The sequence below is a fragment of the Anoplolepis gracilipes genome, chromosome 8 (genome assembly GCF_047496725.1).
Source record: "Anoplolepis gracilipes chromosome 8, ASM4749672v1, whole genome shotgun sequence".
NCBI lineage: Eukaryota > Metazoa > Arthropoda > Insecta > Hymenoptera > Formicidae > Anoplolepis > Anoplolepis gracilipes.
Genome location: NC_132977.1, coordinates 9,859,660 through 9,872,544, shown reverse-complemented (window position 1 = coordinate 9,872,544; position 12,885 = coordinate 9,859,660). Strand labels below are relative to the sequence as shown.

At 29.6% G+C, this 12,885-nt stretch overlaps 2 protein-coding genes across 6 annotated transcripts; both read right to left on the bottom strand.

The window, feature by feature from the left end:
* Nucleotides 1-80: 80 nt before the first annotated feature.
* LOC140669107 (actin maturation protease) lies at nucleotides 81-4,990 on the bottom strand. 3 transcript variants are annotated; one of them, XM_072898647.1, is made up of 4 exons: nucleotides 4,797-4,990; nucleotides 3,969-4,378; nucleotides 3,389-3,721; nucleotides 81-3,232 (listed from the first exon to the last, which is right to left on the bottom strand). In XM_072898647.1, exons 2-4 carry the CDS (start codon nucleotides 4,181-4,183, stop codon nucleotides 3,031-3,033), a joined length of 750 nt encoding a protein of 249 aa, XP_072754748.1. In that variant the 5' UTR covers nucleotides 4,184-4,378; nucleotides 4,797-4,990; the 3' UTR covers nucleotides 81-3,030. The 3 variants fall into 3 exon arrangements, with proteins under 3 accessions (XP_072754748.1, XP_072754747.1, XP_072754749.1); XM_072898646.1 differs by having other exon boundaries at nucleotides 4,821-4,990; XM_072898648.1 differs by lacking the exon at nucleotides 4,797-4,990 and adding an exon at nucleotides 4,625-4,766.
* A 1,082-nt stretch (nucleotides 4,991-6,072) lies between these two features.
* Nucleotides 6,073-12,041, bottom strand: LOC140669105 (uncharacterized). Of its 3 annotated transcripts, XM_072898641.1 has the most exons (4): nucleotides 11,784-12,041; nucleotides 11,529-11,683; nucleotides 11,225-11,353; nucleotides 6,073-10,893 (listed from the first exon to the last, which is right to left on the bottom strand). In XM_072898641.1, exons 2-4 carry the CDS (start codon nucleotides 11,676-11,678, stop codon nucleotides 6,352-6,354), a joined length of 4,821 nt encoding a protein of 1,606 aa, XP_072754742.1. In that variant the 5' UTR covers nucleotides 11,679-11,683; nucleotides 11,784-12,041; the 3' UTR covers nucleotides 6,073-6,351. The 3 variants fall into 3 exon arrangements, with proteins under 3 accessions (XP_072754742.1, XP_072754740.1, XP_072754743.1); XM_072898639.1 differs by having other exon boundaries at nucleotides 11,529-12,040; XM_072898642.1 differs by having other exon boundaries at nucleotides 10,760-10,893; nucleotides 11,199-11,353; nucleotides 11,529-12,028.
* Nucleotides 12,042-12,885: the final 844 nt, after the last annotated feature.

Genomic DNA, 12,885 nt, shown 5'->3' with positions numbered 1-12,885 from the left:
TATCAATTTAAGAATATTAAAAAATATTTTAAAAATATTTTTATTCTACATTTTACATTATATTAAAAATGTAGACACTCTGTCAGAAGTATTATTTTATTTAATTACGATTTCCATACAATTTTAAGTGCTATTTAGCATATCAGTAATAGTAATATTTCTGATACAATTTTTTTTCCAATTGAGATAACGTATTAATGTCAAAAATAGATCGATGCAATTATAACTTAATCAGACATTCGCAGAAATATATATTTTTCCATCATATGGTGCCCATAAATAAAATACTAAATATATAAAAAAAGAAAAAATGATATAATAATGAATTAAAAATATACACTGCTGACATATACAATTTGTTTACAATTCTAAAACATTGGTGTAAAGTTATTTGTTAGCATAATTTGTGTCATATTAGAGAGATATATACATATATATTGATGTGCTATATAAGGAACGGAGAGAGTTTTTAGATTTAATCGTTGCACATTAATTTCATAGTGTGTAAACAAACTTTTTTTTCATAATTTCTCATAGAGACGATACAGAAAATTGTATGAGTAGCGCTCGTTTTCTCTTATTCGAGCATAGCACCAATTGTATCTGATACAGTCTCTTTGCATATAGCATGCAATGTATATTTACAAAATATTTTATACGCGAGTGATTTAATTTCAATTTTATACATGTTATACAAATTCATTGTTTCTTCGGAGTTAAAAATTAAGAACTATTAATAAATAACATAAATATGCGTGCGAATATATAACAAACATTAACAATAACTAATGTCCTAATCATATAAATATTGCATCTTACACGTCGCATATGCGTATAATGCGTATAAATTATTTTTAAAAATTATAATTAGCACATAAAAAATCTTTTGTACACATATATCTTTACATTATAACATAATTTTTTTAAACAATTTTACAGAGATCAACAAAATATGTAGAGCATCGATTTAAAAAATATTATTAGGTAGTTATATACTTTGTGTTCTTCTTATTTATCTTCTTGTAAAATTATGTGAAAATTATAAAACTCGCGATGTGATAACGGAAGACATTATTCTCTTATACTTTTATACATATTGCATTACATTGGTATAAATTCCCGCAAGGATATTTTTTTTTCATACTATCCAGATAATATAAACGTTTAAGAGATACCACGCATTAAAAGTTATATATAGAAAACATCTCAATCTTTTTGACATCTTTTAATCACTTGTATTGTCTGGATGCATATGTGTGAAGCGTAATTAAAAAAAGAAAGAAGATATTTATATATATTACTTATATGTGTGTATGTATGTGTATAACATATATATATATATATATATATATATATATATATATATGCTTATATACAAATGTAATAATTTATATACATACACACACATATATTTATTTTCATAGAATATTTTGATTACGATGCAATAATAAATAGAAGCTTGAAAATTGGAGTGTGTATGTATCTGCAGTGCGTATTTCCTATTATAAATAGACTTCGGTCTTTTCTTACGGCACTTAGGTAGAATTTATATATTTTAAAGGCTCTTTTCTTGATTATAATTCAAAGCTATGTACCAAGTCTATAAATTTATAGCATCTCTTTTTCATTTTTTTTATTATTATGTATATTATATAATGACAGATTTTATATAAAACTTATATAGAATATTGTGTGACTGAGACAACCAGCCAATTATTTGAGTATCTTCAAGTTTTTAATTATATATATATATAAAGAAAAATGCATTAAAGCTTTACATAGTAATAAATAAATATTAAAAAACAAACAATCTCTTAAAAAATAGTAAAACTCTGTCAGATAGAGCGGTGTTTTTTTTTTTTCAAGATAGCGAGTAATACTTTATTTTGCGAAAAAGTGATGTAAATTCTGAACACGATGCTAAAACTACTTATGTTGTAAAGACACGGAAGGAAAGTATTATTCAAAGTCTCACCTTTTCTATTATTAATCCATTGATAGCTAATTTAAACCAAATACACAAACGAGAATCGATGCATCGTTTTCTTTCTTTTTAAAGTTGCAACATCTGATTTTTAGTATAAGATTAATTTCTATAGTTTCAAACATCATTTTTCTCAATAATTTAATAATATTAATAAAAACAAAAATAATTTTAAATTTACAAAGAGATATATATATATATATATATATATATATATATATATATATATACACACACATTATAACGTTTATAAATATTTCAAAATAAAATATGTGTATATATACATATGTAATTTTTTACGTGATGTTTATATCTTTACTAACTACAGATACAAAATATCTGTTAATTGAACTAAATGCCGTATACAGCATGCCAGTAAATTATATCGCTTGAAACGCAGCTGCAAGATTAATAGATTTACTCTTTATTTATTGCACCAACATAAGACGAAAATCACAATCATCAAAAATGTCTACTCGTACTCTATTATTTAAAGAAATATACTTAGATCTTCTTATCTGAATCACGATTTTCGACAACGGCTCTTACTAATACATATATGTATATATTTACTTATGTGAACATCTTTACGTGTCTCACTTGTCTTATATATATGCATACCCTTCTGCATTTCGATTTAATAGGGACATGATACTATATCAAGACGATCATTCGTATTTGATTGCGTGCACATATTTCGGCCTGTCGGAATTCTTATTTACATCATATATAAATCGAGTAAAGTGAAAATAATGCCACTTATAAAATCGCATTTCCGATGCCGACCTTTTTTTTCTTTTTTTCTTTTGGTAACGTAACTAATATTGCGTGAAATATTTCGCGCGAATTTAAATGTATATAATTAAAGCATCGCTTATTACACATAATTATTAGTCAATTCTTGCAGAAGCTATGTGTGTACGTAAATGTTGTTTCAAAATCTTTACCACATGTGAATACGGAATAATGTTGTATCTGCAAATTTTCTTTTTCTTTTCTTTAGCATGATATATCAATTACCTACAATTTTCTTTGACATAATAGAACTATATGTATGGATGTAATGCCAGTGCTCTGCCGCGTAAACCCTTTTGACCTCCGACACCACCCTTTGGTATAACATATCCTCCAGCGTGTCTCGCTGTACCTTCTTCCTCCAAATTGCCATTACTCTCAATCAAATCGCGTAAAGGCCAACAAGCTAGGTGACGTGACTTACCATGACGTGCCAGAACGTGATATCCTTGTCTAAAAATATTAATGATCATAAAGATATAATTTTTTTGTAACTCTAAAGTACATAAGGGAAATATGAATAATTGTTTCTATCAAAGACTCTATAATTAAAATTACAAATCATTTCTAAATTTATCCCTTATTTTTAATATTTAATAATGACTATACCTAGAAGAGATTAGTCCCACAAGTAACGCCCAATGCGCTTTATGGCCCCTTTTTAAACACGGAGCATGGTTAAAGTCGGAATCGTACGGAATCAGAACCATCGCTCCATGCGCTAAAGCATGAGTTAACGTATCTGGGCACTGTTGTAAATCTACTAGAATATCTGGTCTGTGATCGGGCAGATATTCTGCAGCCAATGTTCCCATAAAATCGACACTGTAAACTTCTCCGTGTTGCGTGAATCCTCGAACACGGGCTTCGGCAAGAAGCTGACTCACGGAAACTGGTTTTGTATATTCTTGCGATGCCATTGCAAGCGCTACCAAACCACATCTGTAAATTATTTCATATTTTAATATCTTCCATTTTTATTACAATTGTACAAAAATATTAACTGAATGTCGACATGGATAATCAATATATGAAATGGGAAATTATGAATAAAATAAAAATAAATAAGTTATTTTTTATCTCTTTCAAATAGGATTATATATTTCATATTAAAAAACATATTAAAAAATAATTTGTAATGAGATAAATTTTTAATGAAAGATGACAAATATATTAAAATAATACTTACTGTGGTCCGTCTTGAAGAATTGGTTCTACTTGACAGAAGTAAGTTACCTCTGCATCTTTCAACTCATTTCTTGAGATTAGCTTTTCGATTTCGGCTTCTGCAGATGTGAGTGTAATTTTAGCCCAAGGGGGCAGAGAATCAGTATCATTGACTTCTGTCTTTTCACACATAGGTGCTTCTCGCAAGTTTGAAAGCGGCGGAGGTGGTGCTGGCATTTCTTAACACCAAAATGCAAATAGGCAATTATTAAATATAAAAGGAATTAAAATTTTCCACAGCTACAAAATGTCATCCATAGGTGTGATGAGATTTAATTCTATCATTGTTCACAATGATATTTTCATGAAACATTCAACTAAATAAATATCCTTTATTCATCCTAAACAGCTTCTTGAAATTTTCTGCAAAATCTGCAAAAACATAAAACTCATATAAATAATTTTAAATTTAGAATTTTTAATTGATTCGAATATATAACTGACTCTAGCATCGGTTTATTAACTCAAAGAATTTATTTCGTTTTTTTTTCCATATCGTATAGATATAAGAAATGATCACGGCAGTAAGGTGTATGTGTTGTTATCAAAATATGCTTTTTGGCTCTGTCGTTTAAAATCTTGAAAGATTCAATACACGAATACAAAGTAATTACTAACATGATAAATCGAATGATGCAAAGAGAATATCAACGCGTTTTACGAACCGATATTCGGTATCGTAAATCCTTCGAGAGATTTCTAATGGCAGCACGATAAATACATCTCAGAAAGAATAATAATCAACACAATCGCATCCGTAATACGGGCATACAGAACAATTATACATTACTAATAATATTAATAATTCGATTACTGGTTATAGATGCAATCGAACAATGCAGCGGTTGACTCGCCCGGGGAGAAAACACAGAGAGATCGGCTGTTTTATATTTATCGTACAACGAGAAGAGAAGAGACAAGGAGATATCATGCTGTATGACTTTGACGTTTAGCACACGTCCCCTTCTACCTGCTCCCCCGATCCTCCCCACCGTCGTCGACGGTCCGACCCGTCCCCGTCCCCGTCCCCGTCCCCGTCCGATCTACCGTTCACTAGTTTGTTTGACAATTCGTGACTCATGCATATACATTATATAATTCTGAAATGGGAGTACTAACACTCTCTTCTCGTATGCGTCCATATTACAGCTTATTCGCTCGCCTCTCGTTTATCGAGAATTCGTACCGCGACCATTAAAGAACGAGACACACTGACTGACGATGAGACTAAAGTTTCGCGGTTATGTCTTTATTGCGTGCGAGCCTTGTAAATTGTAAACGGGAATGGAGCGCGAATTCAAACCCTGCTCGCGCGGACGTCCGTCGACGAACGACATCGAGGACGTCTGCCAAAAAAAAGTATATATATATATATACTATATACATAGGTATATATACTCTGTCCGTGATAAGAATAAGGTTCTTGTAGGTGCTACGAGACGACGACTCGCGCACCCACTACTACTCCCACCTCCCACTACCACTATAAAGAAACCTAAGAGGCGCCATGAGCCCGTTTTTTTTTGAGATTCCTCCCCCCCCCCCCCGCCACCGGACAGTGGCGCTAACTGGATTCATTTTATGGATCGATGGAACTACATGGCTAGATCCACTTTTCGGTGTCATGGTAAAACGACCGGTTGGTTCGAGTCCGTGCTAGATTGATCCACAATTATGGATCTCAAAAGTATAAAACATTATGAATTTATTAGTATGTTTTATATTATATATTATTAATTGCGCGTAGTCTTTTTTATTTTAATATATATAACGGAGTACTATTTATTGAGACTAAAAACATATCTTAAGATGATCTTATATATAAGAAATGGACTTTGAATACCGGCCTATATGAAAATAAAGATCACACGTACCTTCCTGTATATGAATTTCAAGAGTTACCACGTTTTACCTGGTCGCAATGCTAGGCAATCTTACTTTAAAAGTGTAAAAGCTGTAATCGCACGGATCCTTTCGAATGTACAAATTTACTTAAATCAATAATTAATTCTTATAGAATTTGAATTAGGAAACACAAATTCGTAAATAAAAACTCAATATTACCATTATTTTACAAAAAATTTTATTTTGTTTAAAAATTTGATTTTTTGTGAATATTTTAATAAATATGTAATTTTCAATAAAATGTAAACATACTTTTTTTTTGTAAGTTGTTAAGTTCTCTCGCAGTTTATTAAAAAATAAAATATTTTTAAAGATATAAACAGAATACAGCGGAAAAAAAAAACAGTGATAGCATCCATGTGTATATGTGCTTGTGTGTATATATACATAAAGGAACAATTTTTCATTTAATACAAAAATAATTTATAATAAATTATAACTTATTCATCATCATCAGAATTAATGTCTACAGTTTCTAAATTCTCGTCGTCATCATCATCATCATCATTATCATCAATAAGAATACCATCGACCGTCAGTGGAGTGGGATCCCCTTCAAACCAACGCAACTTTATCATCTTGTCATTACAAATCCAGCCACACTGTTCGATATCTAATATAACGCAATTTTTGTCAGTTGCATATTGCCACATAGATGTAACGTAAATGGTTCTTAATATTTTCTGTTTTAAGGATTTCCAACAAGGGGGAATTAAACTGGAATCAAAACTTTTTATATCGCTTATTAATTGGTCTGTATTTGATTTAGTAGCATATTTTTTTTGAAAAATAATCAAGCGCGCCATGTTTACATCACAACAATGTGAAATGCCATACAACAGACAAGTAAATTCTTGTAAAATTTTCATTTTTGCTTTATTGTTAATATTAATTGGATTATTTAAATACTGGAATACATTTTGTACATTTTTGCATTTTTGAAGTAATTTGAAGCCCTTTACCTTATCTTTTCGGTAAAAACTTGCCGTGTAATCACTGCCCGTGAAAGCATGAAAGGCTGGTAAAGAGCGACAAAGATCGTCTCCAAGAATTTGTGCTAAGTCTTTACAATTTATGTAATTAACATCAAGGGATTTTGTACTAGAACATAACCAAATTTGAGAGTCAATGAATTTGTGGATATTACCTAATAATATTATAAGGGCATCGGTGTCTATTGCGTTTAATAGTATTTTCGCATCGGTTTTACATTTACTAATATGATAAATGATACGAGTATCTGCATCTTCGTGAAAACATTCAAAATCGATTTCTTCATTTTTTTTAATACTGTTATTTTCGACAACAAATGAAAAACATTTTTCTTGAACAGTAATTAAAACTTTTTTGCTACCCAATGTTGATATTAAAATGTCATTTTGCCACTGTTCGAATAAAAATGTAACTAGAGCCTCTTTAAATTTTTTGTTTTTTAAGCTCTTTATTAAATCATTTTGGCTTATTTGTGACGATCCGACTATTTCGTATGGTCTATCTGTTTCATGACTATTGTAACGTTCAATATCTTTAATGGAAGGCGTAAAATATCTATCAAAAATTATGTGGATTTCAGACGCCTTACTAAAAAAAATTATTTTTTTCAAAATAAATTCAGCTAATTTATCAAATCTGTTCGGTGTCGATGGTCCTAATTTGTTATGTAAAAAATAAAATCCGTCAATTATTTCAATATCTATGTTTGTTGGTGTTGATGGTTTAATAAAAGATTTTATTTTTTCTGCAAATTTTGATTTATCCGTTTTAAATATCTCTCCTGTACTGTGACATAAGGCTGGTGGTGCAGGTGATAATGGATATGAAAGACAAAACGCCATGTCGACTTTTTTCTCAAGTGCAATTGCTAATAAACGACCGACAATGTCGCGTTCCATTTTTAACACTTTTGTTTTTCCATCTTTACTTATCAAAGTTTTTTTAATACATTCTGCTGCAAAATTATGTATTGTGTCACGTGGAATTGTTTGCTCAAACCTTGATGAATCAATATTGCATTCTTCAATAAAGATGTTTTTTTTGGTTTTACCAAGTGTATTTGCATTTAGAAGGAAAGAAGCTGTGTTGTTGGATACTACTCTACCTGTTGAAATGTTATATAAATATTCACATTCTATAGTATTATCAAAGGGATTCAAATTTTCTTTGATTTTAATGATTATATTTTCTAAAGCTTTTTTATCCTTTTCAATTCGAGGATTTTCTAATTCACGAACAGTGTCATTACTACTTGTAATTTTTAATTCTTCGAATAATCGTGATATGATTTTAGTCCGCATACTGTGACTTAATGCACAACGTTGCCTAACTGATACAGAATTAGTAAAATGAGTGACGCCTGTTAAAAAGCTTGTAGCATTAATAGTTTGTTTCAGTGTAAGATCCACTGGACTTCTACTAAATTTATTGTTCGTTCTTTTTACACCGAAAGCGCCTCTCATAAAATGACTCAAGAGCTCTGATTTGTTTAATTTTAAATCAATTAAATTACACAAATATTGTAATATCCATCTAGCATAATTGGACTGATTGAAAGTGAAAAACAAATTGGCAATATCAAATAGTGAATCTAAATATAGTTCAAAATTACTTGTTCTAATACTCCGTGTAAATCTAAAATAAATGTTGATAAATTCAATGTACTGCATGTAATACTGAGCAGTTTTACCCCGAGAACCTTGCAGTATTTCCTCGACAAAGTTTTCATAACTATTTAACGTTTCTTGCAAGTATGATGCAGGTATATTTAAAGATTCGTCAATTTCAATAAAATTAGTTTTTAAATCATTTAAATCTTTAGTCAATATATCTACGTCAAAATTATTTTCTGACATAAATTGCTCAAAATTTAAAATTTGTAGTGCTCCCGATAATAATGGGTGAATTCTTTTGCATCTGTTAAAATGTTTACTGCTTAAGAAACCATTTACTGATCCTTCTGCTAAAACTTCAGCTTGTACTAAAATGTCGGTAATCCCACAAGCGTCTATGTATTTTCCTATTGCTTTAAAAAATGCCATTTGAATATGGAAAGCTCCTAAATTAATGAAAATATTATCAAATTTAGGTGTTTCTGTCATCTTTATTTGCATAGCCATTTTAGCAATAGCTAAATCATAACTGACAATTATTTGTTGTTGATTACATTCTTCTGCAATTCTTTGAGCGTAAAGTAATGTTTCATGCACAACGCTAAATGATGATGTTGGCGATAAATTTATTTGTGGCAAATAATCAACCATTTGTCGTTCACTATTGTCTGAAGTTATTGTACTATTGAAGCCTATCCACATAGGAGTTGATTTTAATAACGATAATGAGAAGACCCATAACAAATCCTTGATAATAGCATTTTTTTTACTAATTTTACTGTTCTCAATGATATTGCTAATAACATCTGTTGACATTAAAGTTGTTTTAGCAGAAGGTTTTTTGTAGTAAGACTGTATTTCTCGCGGAATTTCTTCAAATCGTCTTCTTTTCCATGGCGTACTTTTCGATGGATTCATGAAGCTAGTTGTTGGTATATCGGGTGAAGTCACGGAAATAGATGTATCATTAGATCTTATTATATTTTGGTTCAATGTTGTTGAGTCTTCTTCAGCATTATTTTCAGGGTAAAATTGGTAAATAATTCCTACCGTATTATGCAGAGTATCTTTACCGCTAAATGTTTCAACAGAACGGTCATAATTATCAAAAGCTACATGAGTACTGAGTTCTGTTATAGGACAAATGTCAGATGGGATTAATTTATTATTCTCATACGCGGTATAAGTCATTTTAGTTTCGAGTTCTTCTGCGACAGTGTATCCGACAGAATGACCGTATTTGTTCAAAATAGTCAAAACTTTTCTACTGCTTGTCAGTGATTTCATTGCTAAACCTAACATCAAATGTTTTGCCGGTTTAATATGCCCTTTGGTTATAATATAAATAATATCTTGACATAAAGATTTAATTTTTACATAATCATCTGTTGAGTTTTTGCGTCTGATATCCGGACCCTGAATAAGATTACACATAAATTCAAATAAAAGTTCAGGAATTTCACTTTCACCCTGAATTATATCATCGACATAGACTTTTTCAGAAATACGTTTTTTTATCGATTTTACACTATTTCTTAACTGGTATGCTACTTCCTCACGTTTATTAATTTCAGGCATTTTTTCAATTATTGACTCTTCCAGAAGCTTATTATCTATATCAATTCCCTGTTTATAGACAATTTTCCTTTTATGAGTTGTATCTGACATGGTTATAATTATTTCATTATTGTATTGATTTAAAATTTTTTCTTGAAGACGTTGAGCTGTGTAACTGATTGTATCAGATTCAAATAAATTACCATCGGCCATTTCTAATAACAAAGCTTTATATTTTAAATATAAATCTTGTAAGAAATATACATTTTCCTTTTCTATTACTTCATAATCTATAAAAGCACATAATGCATCAAAAGATTGTTTATGTATTGAACGTAATTGATACCAGCAACTATCCTCTGGTTTTTTATTTTCCGTTAATCTGATTGATTTTTGTTGGTAAATGCTTCGACATATGGCGTGATAATAAAAATTTTTACAATTCTTTAATCTTTCAAGCAGATCTAAATCGTTTAAAGAATAAGCATATGACTGAACTTTAATATACGTCTCTAATGTGCTGCAAACCGATGTACGTTGCCTTTTTTTGTTACTTGTTTTTTTTTCAACTTGTAAACAGAAAATACAAACTTTATGATATTTACGCCAACCAAATAACGTAACAGGCTTCTCTGAAGGTGCTGTTTGTGACTCAGCTTCCGTTTCCGAAGTAGATGTTGAAGGACTCGGAACGTACTCGGAAGGACTACTAGGCGCACAACTAACTTGCACTTCCACAGACCAAGGCTCGGCGATCGGCTCTATTTCCCAAAAAGGTGTTATAGGATTTTGTTTTAGTTCACCAGTACTTGTATAAACCTGTATAAAAAAATTAAACATTAATTTAGTTATATTCATTTATTAATTGCAAATTGGAAATATTATTTATTGATTACAAAAGAAAGTAATGAAAAAATATAAATTAATATAAAAAAATATAAATATAAATTAATATTGGGCTGGCCAATAAGTCCGTGCAGTTTTTATTTATCATTAAATTTAATAAATTTAATAATTTTCATAAAATTTTATTATCGCTGCATACACGTGAAACACAATAATATTGTATTACTTTTACTAATACTTCAAAATAAATATAATTTTTACAAAAATATATAATTCACCTTGAAGGAGAAATAAAAGAACCTACGTCCAGTGTCTTTTCAACTTGATGGAGACTATCCCATGTTGATGACGAAGCCCCAGGTATACTGGCACAAACTTCTGCACACCTTGATGTCTCTTCCTCCGTCTGAGATTGAGATGTACTCAGCTGAATCTTCAATATAAGATCAAATAATATTTTTAAAATATACATTCAAGTTTACATCACCATGAGCAGATTTAACAAAACTAAAATTTTTATTAATAAAAGAATTCCTCTAAAAAATAATTAACTTTACCATAATAAGACTTGACCTCTAAAATATATATGTTAAATTGTTTGTACTTACATTTTGTTCTGACATATTATCAAATTCTCCTTGTTCTGACATATTATCAAATTCTCCTCGTTCTAACATATTATCAAATTCTTTTTTATATCGGGATTTTAGACATGTTATCTTCTTGTAACAACCTAAGTGATATCCAAAATCATCCATGGAGTCTACGGAAAATGGAACATCGGCATATTTGAAGCCTTTAATTTTACGATATTTAATCATTCTGATACACTTATTCAGTATATCATTAGAAAATGTTTTTACATTTTCGGTTTCGCCACAGAGAAAGCAACTCTTCATCTTTGCATAGATGATTTCAAAAAACAAATTTCAACGGGAAACACTTCTGAATATTTTCCAAGATTATTACCGACTATATGATAATAACGGAATAACGCGCAGAATAAAAGTGACATTTTCTATTGGGAAAACTGGTGCAACACTCGTGCGCAGCGAGTACAATTTTAGTGTTCCACTGTAAAAACGAGTTCACATAAGGTTTGTTTTTTATTCCTGCACTTCTGAACTAGTGCAGTAAGTTAGAACGAGAAAATGTATATTTGTATTTGAATCCATGTATATACATAATCTCACACATAAATATAGATCAGCATCATTGCTTTATGTGCCAAAGCATAAGTTAAAAACATTTAAAAAATCATATACAAGTAAAGATAAAAATACAATTTTTGAAGAGAATAATACAGATAATTTTTAAAACATTGAAAGAAAAGAAAAAGTATATTTGTTTTTCCCGCCACAGGAAGTCTAGGGATATCCCTGGGGAATTTTTAAACGTATATTTACAGCCTGTATTCGATAATTTCCATTTGGGACTGGAAATCTATATTTCACGTTACGTATATTATAGATTTCTAGTTCCCGCTAAAAGCGAGAATTTTCAAACACTGGAATAAAAATGTAAAGGCCTATCCAGACTATCTCAAGAATTTGATAATTTGTTTAATTATACAAGAGTATACATGTAAGAATAAATCTTAAGAGTTATATCAAGATAATTAGAGTTTTTATCTTTTTGTTTTAAATGTATACAATATACATTATTGCAATTATTACCATCAGACATTTAAAAAATGTTTCAGATTATTTTGCTTGATATGAGATATATAAAAAATAACACTCTCATCTCTTATCAATATAATTCTTTTAATGTGTGAAAATATTAGACAGAGTTATTAATTATAACATATACCAAAAGAGTTTATGTACATATATGTATACACACATATATATATATATATATATATATATATATATATATATGTATACACATATATATATATATATATATATATATATACATATTTTTTATATATATATATATATATATACATACATATACATT

Coding starts and splice junctions, on each gene's coding strand:
- LOC140669107 (XM_072898647.1), bottom strand. CDS start 4,183: ATGCCAGCACCACCTCCGCCGCTTTCAAACTTGCGAGAAGCACCTATG. Junction 3,722..3,968: donor ATTCTTCAAGACGGACCACA/GTAAGTATTATT, acceptor AATAATTTACAG/ATGTGGTTTGGTAGCGCTTG. Junction 3,233..3,388: donor GTGGGACTAATCTCTTCTAG/GTATAGTCATTA, acceptor TAATATTTTTAG/ACAAGGATATCACGTTCTGG.
- LOC140669105 (XM_072898639.1), bottom strand. CDS start 11,819: ATGAAGAGTTGCTTTCTCTGTGGCGAAACCGAAAATGTAAAAACATTT. Junction 11,354..11,528: donor ATAATATGTCAGAACAAAAT/GTAAGTACAAAC, acceptor CTTATATTGAAG/ATTCAGCTGAGTACATCTCA. Junction 10,894..11,224: donor AAGTTGAAAAGACACTGGAC/GTAGGTTCTTTT, acceptor TTTTTTATACAG/GTTTATACAAGTACTGGTGA.